Source organism: Entelurus aequoreus, linkage group LG20 (genome assembly GCF_033978785.1).
Source record: "Entelurus aequoreus isolate RoL-2023_Sb linkage group LG20, RoL_Eaeq_v1.1, whole genome shotgun sequence".
NCBI lineage: Eukaryota > Metazoa > Chordata > Actinopteri > Syngnathiformes > Syngnathidae > Entelurus > Entelurus aequoreus.
In genome coordinates, this window is record NC_084750.1 from 38062481 (window position 1) to 38087152 (window position 24672).

Here is a 24672-nt window from a genome sequence, read left to right on the forward strand (position 1 = left end):
TAACATGGTCACTACTGCCTAGTTTCTCCTGTTATATTCTTATTTTAACTGTTGTATATTTTTTCTTACTGTTACTTTTTATTTGTATTCTTATTGTTTTATTTTTCTATTTTAATTACTATTTATACCTCCATTATTTACTTTATAAATTATATCTCAATTCTGTACACTGCTGCTGGAATGTAAATTTTCCCTGAGGGAACTCTCCTGAAGGAATCAATAAAGTACAATCTATCTATCTACACTATATTGCCAAAAGTATTTGGCCACCTATCCAAATTATGAGAATCAGGTGCCCTAATCACTTAGCCCCCTTGTATAAAATCAAGCACTTAGGCATGGAGACTGTTTCTACAAACATTTGTGAAATAATGGGCCACTCTCAGTGATTTCCAGCGTGGAACTGTCATAGGATGCTACCTGTGCAACAAATCCAGTCGTGAAATTTCCTCGCTCCTAAATATTCCAAAGTCAACTTTATTATAAGAAAAGTGAAGAGTTTGGGAACAACAGCAAGTCAGCCACCAAGTGGTAGGCCACGTAAACTGACAGAGAGGGGTCAGCGGATGCTGAAGCGCATAGTGCAAAGACTTTCTGCACAGTCAGTTGCTACAGAACTCCAAACTTCATGTGACCTTCCAATTAGCCCACGTACAGTACGCAGAAAGCTTAAAGGAATGGGTTTCCATGGCCGAGCAGCTGCATCTAAGCCATACATCACCAAGTCCAATGCAAAGCGTGGGATGCAGTGGTGTAAAGCACGTCGCCACTGGACTCTAGTATAGTGGAGACCCCTTCTCTGGAGTGATGAATCACACTTTTTCATCTGGCAATCTGTTGGACTAGTCTGGGTTTGGAGGTTGCCAGGAGAACGCTACATTTCGGACTGCATTGTGCCGAGTGTGAAATTTGGTGGAGGAGGAATTATGGTGTGGGGTTGTTTTTCAGGAGTTGTGCTTGGCCCCTTAGTTCTAGTGAAAGGAACTTTGAATGCTCCAGGATACCAAAACATTTTGGACAATTCCATGGGATGGCACTTCAAGTTCATGTGTGAGTAAAGGCAGGTGGCCAAATACTTTTGGCAATATAGTCTATCTATCTATCTATCTATCTATCTATCTATCTATCTATCTATCTATCTATCTATCTATCTATCTATCTATCTATCTATCTATCTATCTATCTATCTATCTATCTATCTATCTATCTATCTATCTATCTATCTATCTATCTATCTATCTATCTATCTAACCTTAAGTTATAGTCAATGGGGCCACTGTACCTAATGTTGGGGCCAGTCGTGTGTACATTGAACTGACCGCCGGGTTACTTTTGTGTTGCCAGGGCCAACGCGTCCTCTCATTGGTCGCCTTCTAGATCACGTGCGGTGACGTCACAGCGAGAGGCTTGCTCTGCTCTCCTCCGGCAGAAGGCGAACACCGACGAGCTGGAGTTTGAACCGAGAGCAGCCGAGCGACCGCAGCTCCCTTGTGTCTTCGGCAAACCTGTTGTCGTATCAGGAACTTTTCGCCAGGTAATGGGCCACTAGCAAGACTTTCTCGGGGCTCTACACAGCGACTTTAAAGCGAGGTAAGTTTTTGCTAATTCCACCTTCCCACCCTCTTTTTCCCTTTTCTCCGCCGCCGCGGTGTTAGCTTCCGGTTTAGTTTAGTTTTTACTTTTCGCGGCTCAGGTGGGCTGACGAGGCCTTGTTGTTGATCTAAAGTTTACCTAAAGTTTATTTTAGTCACACACACTAAAGCGCTTTCTAGAAGATGCTTAGAGCGGTTAAAGCTTTACCTACTTTTTTTTTTCTAATCGGATGAGGCTGCTCCTACTTGTGGCTCCCATGCTGCTGCACAGAGGGGAGCCTTGTTGCCTTTTCCTCCCACTAAATTACAATTTACACGCATCTACATACCAGTGTCCACTGTGGGGATTATATGGGAGTCGAATGCTAAAAAACACACTTGTCTTTGTTTTGCATGAGCATGTTTGCAGAAGACCTACTTGGAATTAGTAGTTTCACACAACAACAGTAAAGGATGAGCAAAAGGCATTTAAAAACACCACTAATCTTTAAATTAATTAATTGTAGCTTAATCAAGTACGCTACATGCTTAGAAGCCCTTTAACCTTTCAATCGCATCATCAACCAGTTAAAAGTGGGTCCCATAATTGTAATAACATACAAATAAAGTAATTTCTGTCTTCCAGTGTGACAACAACTCGACCTTACTGCAGAAGAGAAAGGAAACAACAACAACAGTCGAAAATGTAGGAAAAAAATGCATTTGAAAACTTATACATCTCTAAGTAAATTGAAATTTTAGCTGGGCAGAACATGTTTAAGGAATGTTAACCTGTAGGTGGTCCATGTTTAGATGTACAATCGTGTAATCAAGCTGTTAAAAGTGGGTCCAATATTTCAGATGAGAAGTTTGTCCAACTTTACTCCTACTACTTTTAGAATATAGAATATAATGCCTTTTATTGTCAATATACACAGGTACAATGAGATTTAAAGCAACTCCATATCAGTGCGACAGTCTACAAATATGCAAAACATAGGAAGGAAAGAAAAAGAAACATAATGCAAAAGGAGGTAAGGTGCACAGTCCAGTCCTGAGAACGAATGTTCTGAATGTGTTTTTTAAATATTATACTATATACAGTACATATATACAGAAGCATTAAGCCTGCGGGTGGAAAGTAAAAATTGCACACAGAGAGCTGCTAAACTAAACTGTCGCTTTTAGAGGAGAACAACACTTTTTTTGGGACGTTTGCCTATAATTCACAATCCTTCATTCACAATGTCTTTTTTTATGCATTCTAACACATAGATAAACGTAAATAAAAGTCTGCTTACAAAAGTCATGACATCATTGCGTCTATTTCGACCATAAAACCCAATAATAAACATCCAAAAAATGCCAACAATACTCCATATACGTTTCATGACTTCAATATTCACCAAGTATTAGCAATATTGTTATTATAAACGCTCACGTCAAGGACCTATTTTTAGTGAATCATTGATCAGGAAGGGTAACTATCTTACATTGTTGTACTGACATCGTCAGCTGGTGAGCTGCTTTCTCGCGTCTGAGCTTGTGAAAGTTAATTCCAGATTACAAATCACACCTCTCTCTTTGATAGTAAAAGGTTGTGGCCATAAACAGAAAAATTGGTACACTTTGACAGCCAATTTAGACCTTCGCGAGAATTATAAGTCATTCTTCATCCAAACAGAAATGTATGAATATCCTATCGGTCGGCATCCCAGTGAGAGCAGAAATTGTAGAGTAAGTGATGTTTAATAATGTTTGTTGGCTCTCATGAAGTGTGCCATGATTAGTAATAGTTGTTATTGTTCAAGGAAAAAGCGAACATTGTGATTAATGCGCTGCCGTATGCTTAAAGTGAGCAACATATGTAAATATTACATATTATTATAAATATGCCTGTTACTACATTACATATATATATTTACAAATTGTATATAACATGTAGATGGAAGTGTTTGGATGTTTTTTTAAGCGCTTTACTAGCAGAATAGAGTGACTCCCTTAAGCTCTGTTGTAAGGAAACTTTTGGAACAATGATTTACTAGTTAGTGTATTAATTTCATACAAAAAATATATATATTAAAGAAAAAAGTGCAGTTTCCCTTTAAACTCTTTAAATTAATTGCGAAATTTAGAATTTACAAGATATCTATGAATGTTCTCATTCGTCCTGGTCATTGTAATCTCAGGGCATTCAATGGAACGCTACTGGACTATTTGGTTTGTATTAGAAGGCGTTTCGCCTCTCATCCGAGTAGGCTTTATCAGTTCATGCTCCTAGACTTAGATTGGTCAGATCTACTCTTAGACTTAGATTGGTTTACAAGAGTCTTTAACTTGCTGGGGTCAGAATGGCAATGCTACCATCAAGCTGTTACAAGTGGGTCCAGTTTTTACATATAAATAAATTAATCCAATGTGATCTTTGAGTTGATCTTTAGTACCCGTTGGGTAACAACACATAATACCCACACACTCCGTTGCCATCTTTTGATTGACACAACATCATGGCCACTTAACTATTACACACACAACTGCAAACTCCACAACCACAATAATACACACGTTTGTTTACATGTGTAGACGTTTGTACCACATCTTTATTAGCATTGGATTAAGATTTGTGGGAGTGGGCCTAATAAAGGCTTGAAGTTACAATATGAAAAAAAAAGAAAAGCCAATGCCAGTTTAATTGCTGGTGGAGTTGGAAGATAATAACCCCTTTGGTGTCGGAAGACTTCCTTCCAAACGGCTGGATCAAAACATGCGCTAAATTTGAGCATCCGTTCTATTTCCGTCAGTTTGGTTTCTGTCCGCATTGGCAGCCTTCTTTTCTCTTGTCTGGTCTGCTATGTGTGTCCTCTGCAGAAAGAGGGCGAGTAGGCATAGCCGCCACCTGGAGTAACGCAGAGAACTATATTATGGGTCATGAGTTCCCTAGACTTGAACGAGGCCTAACGCAAACACTGTCCTCTTTGTGCGATCAGTGGCAGTTTACTGTGAGTGTTTGTCAGCTGCCCGCTTGCAGATGTTGTCTCGACCGCCGACTCCCCCGTCGTCATAAAGGCGTCTCTGTTGTGACGAAAAAAGCCAGACAATGCAACTCTGTCCTTGTGTGGGGGATTATGATGAGGCTGCATATATTTCTAGGTTTTACGTTTAGGAATGATGACGAATCAGTGGATGCACGAGTGATGGAAGACATAAGGAAATGTGACAGGAAGTGGTACAGTGTGTATGTAATGCAATGGAGGAGTGGCTTTTTCTCAGGGTGTCATCTTAAACTTTTACTGTAAGTATTCAACCATATACAAGAAGAGTTCCAGTGCTCTTACAAGAACTGCTACAGCTCGATGGAGAGATTAATGAACTTGCCGTGCTTTCACACGCTTATTTCTCGTTCGGTCAGGTCTGAAGACAGTTATTGCACTCAGGTCCGGATCAAGGGTTAGGCACGGTTCCAAAGGATTTCTGGTATGGCTTGAATGTGGGAGTAAAAGGCCATCCAACTGCTAATTGAACGGATCAGATTAGATTCTAAATTCATAAGCCTGACATAAGTACAGGTAGCATGTGACCAGATCTTTTGTTTAGCGCATGGTTAGTAGAGCTACACAATTTAGCAGAAAATGTAAATAACCAACCAATTTCTTGCTGAGAATGAAACATTTTTATGCTTTAAAGCAAACGTTCAAAGGTTTTTCTGCCGTTCTTCATGGCAGGTTCCAGGAGGACAGTTGATTGGGGACTTTCTTGATAGAAATAGATAGAACAAAACTCACCCATCAAGTTTAAAACATGGCACATCTTTTCACTCAACAGTACATTCATGCACAGGAAGAAGAAACATCAATTTGGTAATAGGATAGGATAGACGTTATTTTTGCCACAACGGGAACATTATGTGGTTGTGGTGCAGATTGATTTTACATACAGTACCAAGCATGTGAAATGTCAGCGAAAAGACGGAAATATGCGTTTTTAAACATACATTTTTTGTCAAAATATCACTTTCCCGTTTTTTAAAATGAAATATCAATGAAAATACGATCCAAACAAAATTTGCAAAATTTACAAAATACGCCGCAGGCACTCGCTGTTCATCTTACCTAAACGCCGCACTGAGTTGCAGGACAGAGAGACAGTCTCAGAAGTTTTAAAACAAGCTGGCTAGTTAGCGAACCATCTAGTCAACCATCTAGCTAGCTTACTTGTTGTCGCCTCCGTTCGCACTCCGAGCCACTGTCTTCTTTGCTGATAATCATATTTGGATGATTACAATGCAAACATTGTTAGTTCCGAACCAGTTGTAGTTCTACAGTATTTATTAGTAGCCAGCAAGAAAGTATGTTTTTGACGTGACGTTTTGTTTACAAATTTGTCACAACACCCGTAAGTATGTTACCCCGAGAGGGCATGGTGACACGATAAAGTTGCAAAATGGTAAACATTTTCTGAGTTCCTTGCATGCATGTTATAGAATTTTACATCACATTTTAAATTATTATTTTTAAATTATAGGGCAGCACGGTGGAAGATGGGTTAGTGCGTCTGCCTCACAATACGAAGGTCCTGAGTAGTCGTGAGTTCAATCCCGGCCTCGGGATCTTTCTGTGTGGAGTTTGTATGTCCTCCCCGTGATTGCGTAGGTTCCCTCCGGGTACTCCGGCTTCTTCCCACCTCCAAAGACATGCACCTGGGGATAGGTTGATTGGCAACTCTAAATTGGCCCTAGTGTGTGAATGTGAGTGTGAATGTTGTCTGTCTATCTTTGTTGGCCCTGCGATGAGATGGCGACTTGTCCAGGGTGTACCCCGCCTTCCGCCCGATTGTAGCTGAGATATGCTGCAGCGCCCCACGTGACCCCGAAAGGAATAAGCGGTAGAAAATGGATGGATGGATGGATTTTAAATTATAGTTATGTTAGTTAATTATCTTCAAAAAAATGTTTTGTGGTACCAAAAGAAGTTGGTAGGTAAAATATAGTGTAGAAATGCACCCAATTGCAGAAAATGTCGTCTTGATTTCAACATTTTTCTTTCGGGGTTTGCTTGGCAGCACTTCATGCTGAAAGAAAGTATCGTCTTTATTTCTCAATTTGTGCACTCATCCCTGACATACAGTAACAAAAGTAAGACGTAATGAAAACCTAAAAATGAGTAATAAATAATGCATAATATTGCACACTAAACATTTGCACTATGTACAAATAATAAAACCAAAACGGGATTCTGCTATTTTAAAATGTGATTTTGTTGCTTCCAGACATGCTAATAATGTGGCAAATTGTTGAATTGATATTGTGAGCATGAAGAAGGTTGTTGTTCTATCCGATTTTCATTCATGTTAAAAGGAAGTATCCATCACATTCCATAATATCCTTTAAAATGTTGCCGTTTCCATCCAATTACATGTCAGTCATTATATTGTAATCTGATATTTTGCTTTTCTTCACCAGTCCATAAGAGATTAAACAGAAACAAGCTGCTCCCTATGCTCAAGAAGGTTGCAGACCATTGGTCTACATAATTATTAAAATTAATAACAAAGGCCAGTTTTGTTTGAGGTGCACCCTTTTACTCGGTGTGCCTTACAATATGTTTCTTCCTGTTCTTGAGTAATCTCACGTGAGGCACATTAGGTTGGCTTGGATTTGTTGGTGTGAGAAGAAAGCGCCAAACCAAAGACTAGGTGTACAAGCCCATCAAAGATGAGTTTTAAACCAGGGAAAAAATATTATTTGTATTATTATTACTGGAACCAAGCACCTCCAATGTCCGCCTCATGCTTCAGTGTCTTCCTGGGGCTGTCCTCTTGCAGGTTGGACCGGCTCCTGACCTTACACGGCAGATCGGGTTGCCCTCGAATAAGCAAGCAGTCATGCTTCACTGGACAGCTACGTAAAACGAAACGTGAGCATGACCCGAGCTATTCGGCTTTGAATTGCGCTGATGGCTGCTGGACTTTTTGAAGTGCACTATGTATCACCTACTGGAGGGACAAAACCAAGACTAGACATTAGGATAGACATTCAGACCTGGACTGGGATGTTAGTCCTAAAAAAGGTCCCTTGATTGATAATGTTGTTTATATGTCATTAGCTTTCCTGCATTATCTGCATCGTCAGCCTCCTTCACCTGTCTTAGTCTTAGCAGTTCTCGGATTAACAACGGTGCTCTTTACTTAAGATGTACCTGCAGGATATAAAAGGACACTTCTGATGGTTACATAAGGTGTTCCAGGTAAAGACGCCAAAGTCTTTTACTGTCTTGTGGTGCGAAAAACCAATGCAATGAGCTTTTGCATTTTAAACTGAAAACAGGACAACTGCAATGTTTTTGCAGGTCTTTGTTTTTGTGATTAATGTTATTAAAATGTTATTATTATTGTAAACATAGTATAACAGTACCCATAAGCACTACTGAATAATATCGTTATAGTGTTGAGTTTTAATGACATTTTTTGCGCCCCCCACATATATACATATATTACTTTAGTATTTGAGTAATCTTTTTATTAGTTTGTTCGATTAATCGAGTAATCGGAAGATCACACTTCATAGCCTCAATTCGTATCTTAGGGAAAATATTCGAAATAAACATTTTATTTATTTGCCATAACCTGTATTCTCTTTGTCTATTATATATACTTCATAAACATTGAAATTGCTTTTTTTTTTTTTTTACATATGTGCATATTTAAAATGAACGCACCCGCACACTATTTGCACTCTGTGTACATGTTTAAAGTTCCAAGGACTCCTTTCGAGCCTGTTTTTATAAAGTTTTCTTAGCTGCACTCATTAAGCAAAGCTTTTTTCCAATCGAAATAATTGTTGCATGTAATACAGACATCCTCAGAGTTTGATCATCATTAGCAGTGACTTGTGGGCAATTATTTGCTAGGTAAATAAGAAGGTTGTGCTTAATTGTGGCCATGTTTTTTTAACCAATCTTGTTCAAATTTTACACAGGTGTTTGTCGTGTGCCTGTGGACCAAATTATGTAGCGGTACCGCGAAGCGCCCTAAAGTTACAGTGAGTGTTTTGTTGCGCTGCGTGCAAAATGCCATGTCAATCTAATTTATCATGTGGTGTATTTGCGGGGTAAATACGAGCTCAAGCAACACATTAGGGGTTTATGTTTTCACTGTTTTCCCTGTACAATTAACAGATTAGAAGACAATGGGGTGTTCTAAGTTTTTCACTGATTGACTGCAGGTGGTAAAATTGTTAATTTGCATGAACCCATCCTTTATGTAAGATGTCACTTGTTCCGACACCCACATCATGTATATATTGAGTCATGTATGTATTAATTAAAGAAACTGCCAAATATGCAATGTTGACAAAACCTCTATATTGGCAGTTTTATCGGAATCCACCCTAGTTATTTTTTTAGTTTTTTGTAGGAAGCAAGTTAGAAATGTTTGTGTAATAATGGCAACTTGGATGTATAATAATATTTTAGGGCTTCAGAGTCGTTATTATTGACTGGAGATTTTATCAGGCTGATTTTATGCCCGGGTGGTGTGATAAAGTCAAAGTGAAAGCCTGTCCTGGCGTTAAGCCCGCTGACGTCCTCTCAGCTGTCCTTTGCCTCGCAGGCATGTTAAAACGTGTAAAGCAAGCCACCTTTGGCGCTTGGCTTTAAACCTTAAGAGGCCGATCCACACATGCGGCCGCCCGACTGGACCATGTGATCCTACCACCGTGTGTTCTGTCTCGGCAAAAGCCGCTGTTGCATAACAAGGGTCCATCGCAGGTAATAGTCTTAGCGGTTAATTGTGGGCAGAAATAGCCGAGTTACTTATGGCGTCTGCTTGGAGGGATGTTCAGTGGCGCTCTGAACATCCTCATCTCTTCTTTTTTAGAATGCGCCTAAAGCTTGAGGTTGTCAAATGTTCTTTGGTAGCTTTGTGTTCATGGCGAGCTCTGCCTTAATCTCTTCTTCTAGTTTATCCCAAAGTTGTTTGATTAGTAACCCAAGGTTCTGAGCAAGTTTTTTTTTATTGTATTTTGAGCCAACTGTGACAAATAGAGGAACTCCAGTAACTTGTGCACACATACTCATGTACAAATACATACAATAGACCCGAGGTGGACCACTCTTTGGACTACTCTTCCTTACACAGCTATAGACATTTCTGTGTGAGCCTGGAAGAAGACTATCTGTTGGTTTCCTGATGGACTGGACTCCCACTTTATCTGTTAATTTAAAGGGGAACTGCACTTTTTTTTGGAAATTTGCCTATCATTCACAATCCTTATGTAAGACAGGTGTTTTTTTTTAATGTATTCTAAATAGTAAATAAATGCATCAAAAGTCCGCAAACAATGGAGCCTACGGGAGTCGTGCCTATAAAGCCTTTAAAAAAACAGCCAAACACCTCCATTAAAAATGTGTATACATGCTGTAAGTGTATATGTAATGTAGTAACAAGCACAGTTATACTAATAACATGTATTTTTTAAGTATTTTGCTCATTTTAATTTCAGAAACACATCACAACGTTCACTTTTTTCTTCAACAACAACATCACTGATTACCAGTAACTATAGACTTCATGAGAAAACAAACATAATAAAATATCACTTATTGTACATTGTCTGCTGTTGTAGGATGCCGACTGATGGGATGTTGTTATATTCCCGTTTATATGAAGAATGACTCATAATCCTCACAAAGAAAAGTGGGGTGGAACCAAGTGTCTTTTTGTGTCGTTCTCGCCATTTCCGAGTCTAAATTGGCTGTCAAAGTGTACCAACTTGTTGGATTACGTCCTCATTCTTCTACTATCAAAGTGAGAGCCATTATTTATGACCTAGAATAAACTTCCACAAACTCCGACGCGAGAAAGCAGCTCACCAGCAGATGATTGTCAACATAGCAGCATAAGCTAGTGATCACGGCGCCGCTATAAATAGTCTGTCTGTGTTAGCGCATATAATAACAATATCACTAGTACTTGGGTAATATTCAAGTCGCAAAATCGAGGATTGTTGGCGGTTTTTGGATGGTTATTTATTGGGTTTTATGGGCGGAATAGAGGACCCCCCGTTCGCTCTATTGAAAGGGGACTTTTATTTACGTTTATTCACAAGTTAGAAAACATAAAAAAATACATCCATCACCTTATCTTTCATAAAGATTGGAAACGATATGCAACATTCTAAAAAACTGCAGTTCCCCTGCAACAATGAATTAATTTAACAATTTAAAAACTGTACCCATTTGACATCCATTGCAGCTGGTCACCCTGTAAGGGGGGTGCCTACATCTGCGATCATCTCAAGGTTTCTTCTTTTTCCCCATCTGTGGTGCTTGGAGTTTTTTCTATCCCGGATGTGGGTATAGATCGGGGTATGTGGTTATGAGTGTTTGAAGAACTTTGAGGCACTCGTGATGAAGGGATATATGTAATTAAAATTTGATGGACTTGGTTGATCTTGACATGCTAACTTTGCTTGCCTAGGGATCCTTCTTCCTTACATTCCCCTTCTACTGGATTCTTGCTATTTATGCTAATTAACATGTACGATTGTGCAAGTTGCCTTGCTGAAATAAACTCTTAGGATTTTAGTTTGTCCACCCGTGTCGCCTTAGCTGTTGACTCGATGATGAGTATGCAAACAGGTGTTAATCTTCTTGTCACGCTGCCACCTAAAACGTTTTAAGGGCTGCAAGAGACACAACCATTATTGTGCTTTGAGTTTAGCAGATTATAGAACCAACAGGGGCGGAAGATGAAAGGAAATGTTAAACTGAAAAGTCCTTAATTTTGTATTTAATTGAAGGTTGACAAGCAAACCATAAGCTGCTAGCTGTTGCTGTGCTTTGCATTGCTTGAGACGTGATCCCCTGCGACTATAACCCAAAATAGATATTGCTGCAGAGGATGTGGGTTTGAGTACCTGCCGCAAACAAACGCACTTGAATGGTACATTTTTTTCTTTTCTTTTTTTTACATACAAGCCATGTGTTAAATGACTCGTTGTTATTCTCCTAGAAACCTCTATCTTTTTTGCTGGTCATCAAAGACTTGCTTGTCATTCAAGGTCCTGTATTGTCATATATTTCACCAAGTGACAGAGGTCTCACAGTTACGTATTGGAAGTGTGTTGTCCAAAATGTAGACAGTCTTAAAATGCTTTCAAAAAGTCATATTTTGTGTGTATGTAGCTTTAATGCTCATGAAGCTCTCAAAAGAACTTGTAACCTGATAATACACAGTATGCACTGCTCAGAATGCGTATTGGCTCATCTCAGGCAACTTTATTCCATTTTTGACAAGGATCCCAAGTCGAAGGTGACTCATAAGTCAAAAGGACTGAAAGTAACAGGACTGAGTATGTACGTAGTATGAGGTTTGTATATTGAAGCAAATTTCTCCCTAAGAAACAATGTAAACAAGAAAAATGGGTTCCAGCCTCAACAAAAGTCCATATTTTCGTAAAAGTTTGAACACAAAATAAAGCACTGTACATAATTGCATATCAACCAAACATAACAAGGGGGTGATGGATCAACTTTCTATTTAATAACAAAGTCAAAACAACAACAACAACACACAGCGTTGCTCAGTTGGTAGAGTGGCTGTGCCAGCAACTTGAGGGTTCCAGGTTCGATTTCCGCTTCCGCTATCCAAATCCTCGAACAACACACTTTAGCCACCTGCTCACAGTGCCACCTACACTGGTTTAAATGTAGCTTAAACACGTAGAGTTATGAGTTCCACTATGTGAAGCGCTTTGAGTCTCTAGAGAAAAAGCGCTATATAAATGTAATTCATTACACTGTCAACAGCCTTGTGGGGCACTTACAGTTTGAAATCACAAAATCCTTAACCTAAACAGCGAGGTCGCTACAATGATTAAGAATTTTTTTTTCAATCCACTTTACTTTGTCAGTTGATCTTCTTTCCATGCAGCGGAAGGGAGGGGGAGAAGGCAAGTGTCGACAACGCTGTGGATACTTCCTGAATGTTTCAAACCACAAATCGTTTGTCTATTGTTTTCTCTGGATGCATATTGAGCTAGCAGAACTACAAAAATGCTGTATAGTTTTATTCGATGTTCCACTGAACATTAAATAGCTCATAACCTGTTGACACTGAGAACCTTTCAGTGATTTTGCAAAACAATATTTAGAAAAATAAACATAACCTCAAATGAATACTGTAGGTATCAAGACCGTGTTGATTTTGTGTTGACATTTTAACACCCCATGCTAGTCATAGGTAAAATATAATCAAATATACAGCAAAAATAAATTAATCAATTGACTTTTGGTCGTTGACGGACGGCAGAGGATCTGAATGATGAAGCAACTTCCTTTGGACCTGTGGGGCGGGTTAAGTGTTGAGGTAACAGGACTGAGTGAAAACAGGGCCAAGACTAAAGTGTACATTTTATAGGTCCAGGCCTGATTTTAATGTGTAGATGAGGAGGAACACAATTTTTTTGTTCACAACGTCATGTAAAGCCCGTGTTTGCGGGCCTCTTTTCTCAGTAGTGGGAAGTGATGGATTTTTTTTACTACGATTGGTGTTCTAATCTAGGGTGACATTTAGGGCATCTCACTTTAAGTTAGAGGTTTTTTCTTGCCGAGTTGGTTTTCAACAGTGTTTTCTGTCATTCTTTCAGCAGTTGAAATCGGCGCCACCCTCTTGTCCAAGCCCCATCATCACTGTTGTCGCCAGCCATGGGAAAACAGAACAGCAAGCTGCGTCCCGACGTCATGCAGGACCTGATGGACAACACCGACTTCACCGAGCACGAGATCACAGAGTGGTACAAGGGCTTCCTGCGGGACTGCCCTAGCGGCGCCCTCTCCATGGAGGAGTTCAAGAAGATCTACGCCAACTTCTTCCCGTACGGCGACGCGTCCAAGTTCGCAGAGCACGTCTTCCGCACGTTCGACGCCAACGGGGACAGCACCATAGACTTCCGGGAGTTCATCATCGCCCTGAGCGTGACCTCGCGCGGCCGCCTGGACCAGAAGCTGAAGTGGGCGTTCAGCATGTACGACCTGGACGGCAACGGCTACATCAGCAAGGCCGAGATGCTGGAGATCGTGACGGTGAGTCTGCTATGCGACGTTTGTTTTGCTCAGCTGCCCGCCGCTTCACCGCTGTGTAATTTTAGACGGCATCAGTTCCTGCGGTGTTTTATTTCCAGAAGCAAGCGGTGCTACTCTTATCCACAGCTTGACTCAGCACCGCATACCGCTGCTGTGCATTTTTAGCGTCGCCCACCCTTTGTCCTTCTCAAGAATCCTCTCACAATAATTTATTGCTTTTGTATACTAATTTAGTCAAAATAAAGATTTGTGTAACATCAATTTTATTGATTGTATTTCAAAAGTAACAGTGTTTCCTGCTAAACCACTTCACATTCCACAACTGCAGCACAATAGAACAACACAACACTCACTGCTGCACAATATGAGCCACTAACGTTGACCTGCTAACTTTGCCACCTCAATTCACAGGTAATGTTTACTGTGTTAGTTCGCTGCAGCAGCCTGTCTAGGGTTGTCTTGATCGTGCTCTCTGCTGGTCGCTGAGTTTGCACAGTGTAACAACTTGTGTCGTCTGCAGGCCATTTACAAGATGGTCTCCTCGGTGATGAAGATGCCCGAGGACGAGTCGACGCCTGAGAAGCGCACAGATAAGATTTTCAGGCAGATGGACACAAATCGAGATGGTAAGACCATTTCTCTCTCTCTCACATCAAAAATTACCTCATGTGAACACGCGTAACCGTCTCTATGATAAGGGAATTTGTACAACTGTTTATAGAAAACATTTTAAAGTGTGTGTCAGGTTTATTCAAGTTATGTTTTGTGTTTGTTTTCATATTACCGTATTTTCCGCATGGAGCTAACTGTTTTAATGACATTCAGACTTTACTTAAATCAATAACGGAGCAGCATCTCCTCATCCGGAAACAACAACAAGGCCGTTCGACCGGAACTCTCTAATAACTAAAGTTCTTGGGTGAATAATGTAAACTTACTACACCGGTATGTTTTAGCGCTTTCATGGTGAGTTTACTGACATATATAAGTAAGAACTTTACACTACTTTATATTAGAAATGGCAACAGCATAGGATGAATGTCCCATAACAACAAGATCGAGAAAAAGAAGAAACTTATCGAGTACGTTATCGGCACAGACTACAAAGGCGGACGCGCGCAATTTTTCAGGATTTATGTAGATCCCAAATACAGATCAACAGGTACCAGAAGGTAAGAAAAGTTGCTTTTGCATAATATTGCGAAACAAAACGCCAGATAATATGTCTTACCTTTTACACACGCCATAATAATACTTGTATGTTTAATGCACAGACAATCCATCAAGCAGTGCGGCTTCATAGCTTACCAAAGTCGTACTAAAACATTTTGATAGATTTTTGAGCACTGTGTGTAATGGTCTATATTTTCAATGGAACATATAAAATGTTGGTGTTGTTTACTTGAGTCATATTGCCGTCATATTGCCATCATATTGCAGTCTACGCGTATCTCTTGTGTTTGACTGCCATCTACTGGTCACACTTATCATTACACCATGTCCCAAATAAAATTGCTTCGAGGTCAGTAAACAAAACCAGAATTATTCCGTACATTAGGCGCACCGGGTTATTAGACTTAGACTTCCTTTTTATTGTCATTCAAATTTGAACTTTACAGCACAGATAAGAACGAAATTTCGTTACATCAGCTCATGGTAGTGCAGAATAAAAAAGCAATAAGGTGCATATATAAATAAATAAAGGCGCACTGTTAAGTTTTGAGGAAGAAAAAAAGGATTTTAAGTGCGCCTTATAGTCCGGAAAATACGGTATATGTTCAAATGTAGGAAAATCTGTTGTAATACACTTTTCCACCACTTGTGGCAATAATGAAAATATCAAACAAAAGAAGTCGGTAGCTAAAGTCATAGTGAAGTTTCTTAAGCACAAAAGTTATGACTTAAGTCCTATGTGTCAAAGTCAAGGCCATCCGGCCCGCGGGCCTTGAATGAATTATGTATGGCCCCCGGGATGATATTTGATTAGTATTAGATCCGGCCCGCAGGCCACAGCCGCCTGCTACTGTTTAGCACGCACCAATACTCCATCAGTGTTGGCGCTAGGAATTTTCAAAATGGGGTCCTACAGTACATTTTTGGGGTCCCACTTTTTTGTAACCGTTTTGAAAACAAACATTTTTATGCATATGTAAATGTATTCAGTTATAAACATTCATTCACTTTCTTCTTTCCTTCATGGATCTAAACTTTACCACTGCCGGTATTTTTTTCTATATTTTTATTGTAGTATGTTCAGAATGTGTTTGTTATTTTGGCCAAAGTAAGACAAAGAAAACAATCTGAAGTTGTCTTTATTTTTTAGTTTTAATGCCATGATTTGAATAGTCAGGCCCGCGTGTGTACAGATTTTCCTCCATGCGGCCCCTGAGCTAAAATGAGACACCTCTGAATAAGTGGCGAAACTGTATTTTCATATGCACTTTAATTGTAGTGACAATTTATATAAGAAACATATACATTATTATTATTGATAAAACATTTTTTGGGATGTATTTATTTTTGCTCTGCATAATTGTAGGTGAATTTATTTTTCTTTATTTTTATGAGTCACTTCTTTTACAGTATATTTGATTTAGTATTTACTTCTGTAATCAGCCAGATTCAAGCCTTGATAATATTTTGGTGATTAACGCATGCTTTCAAATCATTTGACAGGGTGTATCTTGTTAAACTGTAAGTAGGCTAAATATAATTATGGAATATGATTAAAATCAAGAGTAAGATGACTAATTCAGGGTTAATATTTGAGTGGGCCCTGGTTGAGAACCCCTGATTTACACGATTCAAAGAAGAAAATTAGCATCCCCAAAACAATATCGACATTTGTATAATAAACAAACAATGGTAATAGATATATTTCAAACATCAACATAGTGTGCTCGAAAAGGAGCACTGTATCATCATTTATTTGTTTCACGATAAATAAGCGGCTTTAATAGTTTCATAAATGAGCTGGTAAAAATTTATTATTTGGGAAATTTTCATTTGTTTTTTTCAACACATGCAAAATTAGGCATAACAACCAAAATTAAAAACACAAAAGAATCATGGCCAACAAAATAAATAAAAAAAAGTAATTTGAAAAATAGAAATCACGTGTGTAAATAGATGTTAGAGTTTTGAGGTTAGATTTAGAAAAAATAAATTAGTTTTAATATATGTATTTACTTAAAATTATTACCATAATATATTATTTTATCTTCCCAGAAGACATTTTATATACATATTATTTTTATATTCGTTTTCAATAGAAGAAACATTTTATAAAAATGTATTTTTGTAATTGATTCCATAATCCTTTTTTTAAACATTCGTTTCACTCATGAAACATGACATGCTATGCTAACAGATCGTATAGCCAACATCATCGTTGTTCTTCTGCAGACAGCAAAATAGCCACGACTCACACCAGCACCTCTTGTGGTTGCAGCCTAGTAGTGCACAACATTTTTACTCCATTTTACTCCAATCCATTTCAGACTTAAAATTCTATTTATAATTATGGATAAAACAAACCGATAGAGATTTGATTGTTTCTTCTTCCTGTCTTTCAGGTAAATTGTCCCTGGAGGAGTTTGTGGAGGGGGCCAAGAACGACCCCTCCATCGTGCGGCTGCTGCAGTGCGACCCGGGCAGCGTTGGCCAGTAGACAGCCAGGACTCTTTCATATTTTCCCATCTTCTTTGGGGTTTTTTCACTGCAGTTTAGTTCGTCGTTCAAGAAATTTCAGAAAAAAGCCTCTCCCAGCTGTCGATCAACACTTGAAGGACAACTCGAAGGAAGCGCTGCACAGATGGCAGCACTCACACGGTACAAATGCAGGACTTTTGAAAAAAACTGAATCCAACAGACAGTCCAAAACATATTTTTATGAAGTATGTTTGCTGCCCCCTGCGGAAGGGCACTGGATCCATGCTTGCTCTTCCTTCCGCAAACCGGAGCGTCTGGGAAATGTAGGTTTTAATGCTTTTAATGCACATCTTGGAGGAGTGTTACGTCAACCCACGCGCAGTTAAGCCCATTTTTATTTGGTTTTAGTTTGAAAAGACACCAGAAAGTAACAAGAGTATATATTTTGATTATTTAAAAAAAAAAAACAAGACAAAAAAGCAATATTACATAATTTGGAAGGAACATAGCTAACAGTGAGGCGCTACATTCTAACAAACGCCATCAACAATTTTAACAAGACTATTCTGGAACTTGGGTGTTTATGTTACCCTAAACATTCATTTTAAAAACTAATTGATTGTCTTGCAAAAAAATTGTGTTTTCCCTAAATCATCACAAACAAATATAAAAAAAATGTTTTTTAAATATATCCAGGAACAAGACAGATAAATTAAAGGAAAATATTTGCCATGTTTCCACAGTTTTTAGTCACATGAAGATGGTAGTAATCATTAATAATTTTGGGCTTGAGTCTGTATGGATATAAGAAAGGGAATATTTTTGACAGCATCCTCCTTGTTTTATTGAAATTTGAACTACACATTTTAAAGTGGTAAATACATAAACAGAATACACGTGGAGCAAAACAAATGTTATAAGTATGTATTATTTTATGATGGATGAGATTCACTTTAAAATTTTAAATGTGTAAATTATTGCATTGTGTTATTTTCTTTTACTTGAAAGAAGAAAAAATATTGTACAGTGTATTCACTTTTATTTATGATAGACACGTGGAAGAGGAGAGGACCACATGCTTTGACAACTTTCAGGTGAAGTTTTGAAACATTTTCCTCTGTTTTTTTTTTTTTTACACCAAATTTTAAACCAAGCAGGCGTTCATTTCCATCCATGTATTCATCCCTGATTTTTGTTTTTCTGCAGTTGAATGAAAAACATATTTGAAAAGAAAGACATGTTATAATTAGTGTGCCTAATCAGGTACTTCAAACCCCTTTTACATCCTTAGCATCTTGTGGTCAAGTGCCAAATATAGATGAATCATTCAAATCATACACAGCAGTATTGTATCATGTATACTGTACAGTTGTCGAACAAACAAAAGAGATTTTTTAAAAAAAACGGCTGTCACTATAATTTTTTTGTAGATTTTTGTATTGTTAACGCATCATGTGTTCTCTGTAGGATGTCCATGTTGCTATTTAAATAAAGACAAACTGGAAAAATTGCTTTTTTTTTTACCGAGTTCAAGAAGGGTGCAACATGTAGTACATAGCAGGCAGCTATGAGGCAACAAAAGGTAAGAAAAACTGCTTTTTGATAACTCTTTAAAGAGATTTTATAAATAAAATGCTACACTTGAATTGACTTGTGGCAGGTTAATTAAGTTTCTAAGGCACAAGTTGTTGTAGGAGGCGTTAGCATGTTTTAAAAGGCTTAGTGGCCACATGCGTGGACAGCGCCTTTTAGCTCTTATTTCCAAAATTGTGTACACTACTGAATTGGGGTCTAATGGCCGCTTATGTGGACATTTATACTGCCATCTGGTGGTGTCAGAAGAGTATAACATACAATGGAATTTGGAAAAAAAAAGTAAAAATAAGAATTAGCATGTCACTAAATATGAAGTACACGTTTGTGTACTTATGGACTAAGTACATCATATCAAAAGATGAGTCTTAGTTTTTATTCTAATTAGGGTCCAATAAGCCCAAATAGCAAAGACAAATAAAAAAAAGCATGTAAACAAACAGATTGGGCCTGAAGAGGTCAAGCTAGCAAGAAGGTCAATCAATTAATTGGGTATGAATAAAATGTAAATAAAAATGTTACTTTTTCCCAAGCCATGCCTCGTAATTGGCTGAAAATCAACAAGGATACACCGCACACTTCTAATTGTTCATTTTTGTAGCTGCTAGTAAGAAGGTCACATCCATCATGGTGGACAAACATCTGCTAAACCAGGGGTCGGGAACCTTTTTGGCTGAGAGAGCCATGAAAGCCAAATATTTTAAAAATGTATTTCCGTGAGAGCCATATAATATTTTTTAACACTGAATACAACTAAATGCGTGCATTTCTAAGTAAGACCAACATTTTTAGAGTATAACAAGTCTCCTATTCTTTTTATTAACATTGTTATTCTGAAGCTAACCAATAGTAAATAAAATACTTCTTCCCATTAATGCGACTTCTTGAACAGGTGCTGTCAGGTTCAAACACTGATGACATCTATTAAACAAGACAAGAAGCAAGGAATTAAACAGAGACATAATTAAATTTGGCTCAATTGAGGAGAGACACGTAGACACTGTGCCCTTGTACAGTGTCGTCCCACGCCCCTGACGAAAGATTGTACGCCTCCTCTTTTATTTGGACTTTCCCTGATTACATGGCAACAACTGTTTCTAAAGGACGGGGTCGTAAACAGCCATCGCCTTTGGTTAGAGAACAGTTCACAAAAAAGGTCGTAAAACAGTTCAAAGAAGAGGTCCCTAGAGGGGAGTCAGGTCCTGCTTCCTCTTCGCTTTGTAGATCTCGGGTCAAAACAATATATTTCTGTTGATTACAATACATCAAAGAAACAGAACACCTTCATGTTGCTTCACATCCTACACAGTGGAGTTTTACAAGCCTTTCTTGGTAGGTTGATTAATCACAAAAAAGTTAGTAGGGGGAACATAATATTTCAGCATACGCATGTGCTGCCATAAAATGTGTCCCCCTTTTATTTTTCTCAATTGATGTACTAACTTCATGTGGTTTATTCTGTATATACTTAGCATCATCAACAACAAAACTTGTGAATTTGGACTCATTTTATTAATCACAAAAAAGTTAGTAGGGATACATAATATTTCAGCATACTTATGTGCTGCCATAAAATGTGTCCCCCTTCTATTTTCCTCAATTGATGTACTAACTTCATGTGGTTTATTCTGTATAAAATTAGCATCATCAACAACAAAACTTGTGAATTTGGACTCATTTTATTAATCACAAAAAAGTTAATAGGGGGAACATTTTATTTCAGCATACTTATGTGCTGCCATAAAATGTGTCCCCCTTCTATTTTTCTCAATTGATGTACTAACTTCATGTGGTTTATTCTGTATGTAATTAGCATCACCAACAACAAAACTTGTGAATTTGGACTTATTTTATTAATCACAAAAAAAGTTAGTATGGATACATAATATTTCAGCATACTCATGTGCTGCCATAAAATGTGTCCCCCTTCTATTTTCCTCAATTGATGTACTATAACTTCATGTGGTTTATTCTGTATATACTTAGCATCATCAACAACAAAACTTGTGAATTTGGACTTACCGGTATTTTATTAATCACAAAAAATGTTAGTAGGGGGAACATAATATTTTAGCAAACTTATGTGCTGCCATAAAATGTGTCCCCCTTCTATTTTCCTCAATTGATGTACTAACTTTTTGTGGCTTATTCTGTTTATACTTAGCATCATCAACAACAAAACTTGTGAATTTGGACTCATTTTATTGATCCCAAAAAAGTTAATAGGGGGAACATAATATTTCAGCATACTTATGTGCTGCCATAAAATGTGTCCCCCTTCTATTTTCCTCAATTGATATACTAACTTTATGTGGTTTATTCTGTATATACTTCAATCAATCAATCAATGTTTATTTATATAGCCCTAAATCACAAGTGTCTCAAAGGGCTGTACAAGCCACAACGACATATACTTGGCATCATCAACAACAAAACTTGTGAATTTGGACTCATTTTATTAATCCCAAAAAAGTTAGTAGAGATACATAATATTTCAGCATACTTATGTGCTGCCATAAAATGTGTCCCCCTTCTATTTTTCTCAATTGATGTACTAACTTCATGTGGTTTATTCTGTATGTAATTAGCATCACCAACAACAAAACTTGTGAATTTGGACTTATTTTATTAATCACAAAAAAAGTTAGTATGGATACATAATATTTCAGCATACTCATGTGCTGCCATAAAATGTGTCCCCCTTCTATTTTCCTCAATTGATGTACTATAACTTCATGTGGTTTATTCTGTATATACTTAGCATCATCAACAACAAAACTTGTGAATTTGGACTTACCGGTATTTTATTAATCACAAAAAATGTTAGTAGGGGGAACATAATATTTTAGCAAACTTATGTGCTGCCATAAAATGTGTCCCCCTTCTATTTTCCTCAATTGATGTACTAACTTTTTGTGGCTTATTCTGTTTATACTTAGCATCATCAACAACAAAACTTGTGAATTTGGACTCATTTTATTGATCCCAAAAAAGTTAATAGGGGGAACATAATATTTCAGCATACTTATGTGCTGCCATAAAATGTGTCCCCCTTCTATTTTCCTCAATTGATATACTAACTTTATGTGGTTTATTCTGTATATACTTCAATCAATCAATCAATGTTTATTTATATAGCCCTAAATCACAAGTGTCTCAAAGGGCTGTACAAGCCACAACGACATATACTTGGCATCATCAACAACAAAACTTGTGAATTTGGACTCATTTTATTAATCCCAAAAAAGTTAGTAGAGATACATAATATTTCAGCATACTTATGTGCTGCCATAAAATGTGTCCCCCTTCTATTTTCCTCAATTGATGTACTAACTTCATGTGGTTTATTCTGTATAAAATTAGCATCATCAACAACAAAACTTGTGAATTTGGACTCATTTTATTAATCACAAAAAAGTTAATAGGGGGAACATTTTATTTCAGCATACTTATGTGCTGCCATAAAATGTGTCCCCCTTCTATTTTTCTCAATTGATGTACTAACTTCACGTGGTTTATTCTGTATGTAATTAGCATCACCAACAACAAAACTTGTGAATTTGGACTTATTTTATTAATCACAAAAAAAGTTAGTATGGATACATAATATTTCAGCATACTCATGTGCTGCCATAAAATGTGTCCCCCTTCTATTTTCCTCAATTGATGTACTATAACTTCATGTGGTTTATTCTGTATATACTTAGCATCATCAACAACAAAACTTGTGAATTTGGACTTACCGGTATTTTATTAATCACAAAAAATGTTAGTAGGGGGAACATAATATTTTAGCAAACTTATGTGCTGCCATAAAATGTGTCCCCCTTCTATTTTCCTCAATTGATGTACTAACTTTTTGTGGCTTATTCTGTTTATACTTAGCATCATCAACAACAAAACTTGTGAATTTGGACTCATTTTATTGATCCCAAAAAAGTTAATAGGGGGAACATAATATTTCAGCATACTTATGTGCTGCCATAAAATGTGTCCCCCTTCTATTTTCCTCAATTGATATACTAACTTTATGTGGTTTATTCTGTATATACTTCAATCAATCAATCAATGTTTATTTATATAGCCCTAAATCACAAGTGTCTCAAAGGGCTGTACAAGCCACAACGACATATACTTGGCATCATCAACAACAAAACTTGTGAATTTGGACTCATTTTATTAATCCCAAAAAAGTTAGTAGAGATACATAATATTTCAGCATACTTATGTGCTGCCATAAAATGTGTCCCCCTTCTATTTTCCTCAATTGATGTACTAACTTCATGTGGTTTATTCTGTATAAAATTAGCATCATCAACAACAAAACTTGTGAATTTGGACTCATTTTATTAATCACAAAAAAGTTAATAGGGGGAACATTTTATTTCAGCATACTTATGTGCTGCCATAAAATGTGTCCCCCTTCTATTTTTCTCAATTGATGTACTAACTTCACGTGGTTTATTCTGTATGTAATTAGCATCACCAACAACAAAACTTGTGAATTTGGACTTATTTTATTAATCACAAAAAAAGTTAGTATGGATACATAATATTTCAGCATACTCATGTGCTGCCATAAAATGTGTCCCCCTTCTATTTTCCTCAATTGATGTACTATAACTTCATGTGGTTTATTCTGTATATACTTTGCATCATCAACAACAAAACTTGTGAATTTGGACTTACCGGTATTTTATTAATCACAAAAAATGTTAGTAGGGGGAACATAATATTTTAGCAAACTTATGTGCTGCCATAAAATGTGTCCCCCTTCTATTTTCCTCAATTGATGTACTAACTTTTTGTGGCTTATTCTGTTTATACTTAGCATCATCAACAACAAAACTTGTGAATTTGGACTCATTTTATTGATCCCAAAAAAGTTAATAGGGGGAACATAATATTTCAGCATACTTATGTGCTGCCATAAAATGTGTCCCCCTTCTATTTTCTTCAATTGATGTACTAACTTTATGTGGTTTATTCTATAGATACTTAGCATCATCAACAACAAAACTTGTGAATTTGGACTCATTTTATTAATCACAAAAAAGTTAATAGGGGGAACATATTATTTCAGCATACTTATGTGCTGCCATAAAATGTGTCCCCCTTCTATTTTCTTCGTGTCATTCTCAAACGTGTCATTCTCACGGAGTAGTAATTACCTAGATAATCCTTTGCTTCTTATGCTATGTAAGTTGAGTAAAACAAATAAGCAAGAATATTTACTGCGGTGGGAGCTCAGAAAGCCTGTGTCCACTATGGCGTCTCCTGTCACCCAACTGACTGGGCACAGCTTCTATTAAGTATTTTATTGTATAACGAGGAGCAAGCAAAAAGCAGCGCAACTCAAAATCATGCGTGTCACTTAAGTTTAAAAATGCAAGGGTGCTGCTGAGACAATGCTCACTAAAATGCAGTAGATCCAAAAAGAAGGTTGGCAGAAAAAGTCCAAACCAAAGTCAGACTTGACCACGTGCAACATGACAGCTTCTTTGTTTTATTCAACATAAATAGCATAAGAAGCAAAGGCATGTTATTGCTATACTTGGTGATCCTTATCAACTATTACCCTTTCAACAAACATTTGACCAAAATTCATAATCACAGATAAGGGATCAAGTGATATCTAGGTCTTAACTCAAGATAACTCACATTGTTTCAGTGGACTGAATAGTTTAATTGATATCACAAAACAAAATAGTAAAAGCAGAAAACGGTCCAAGCAGTGTACAGTGTTTCCTTTTCTGACAGGTAAATGTACTGTATTT

The 24672-nt window shown here is 37.5% G+C and overlaps 1 protein-coding gene across 3 annotated transcripts; it reads left to right on the top strand.

Annotated features, from left to right (window-relative positions):
• The first annotated feature begins 1410 nt into the window (after positions 1–1410).
• On the top strand, positions 1411–18802 carry LOC133636256 (neurocalcin-delta B). Of its 3 annotated transcripts, XM_062030083.1 has the most exons (5): positions 1411–1590; positions 2218–2277; positions 13216–13651; positions 14172–14277; positions 17227–18802. In XM_062030083.1, exons 3-5 carry the CDS (start codon positions 13274–13276, stop codon positions 17319–17321), a joined length of 579 nt encoding a protein of 192 aa, XP_061886067.1. In that variant the 5' UTR covers positions 1411–1590; positions 2218–2277; positions 13216–13273; the 3' UTR covers positions 17322–18802. The 3 variants fall into 3 exon arrangements, with proteins under 3 accessions (XP_061886067.1, XP_061886068.1, XP_061886066.1); XM_062030084.1 differs by lacking the exon at positions 2218–2277 and having other exon boundaries at positions 13219–13651; XM_062030082.1 differs by lacking the exon at positions 2218–2277 and having other exon boundaries at positions 1412–1590.
• Positions 18803–24672: the final 5870 nt, after the last annotated feature.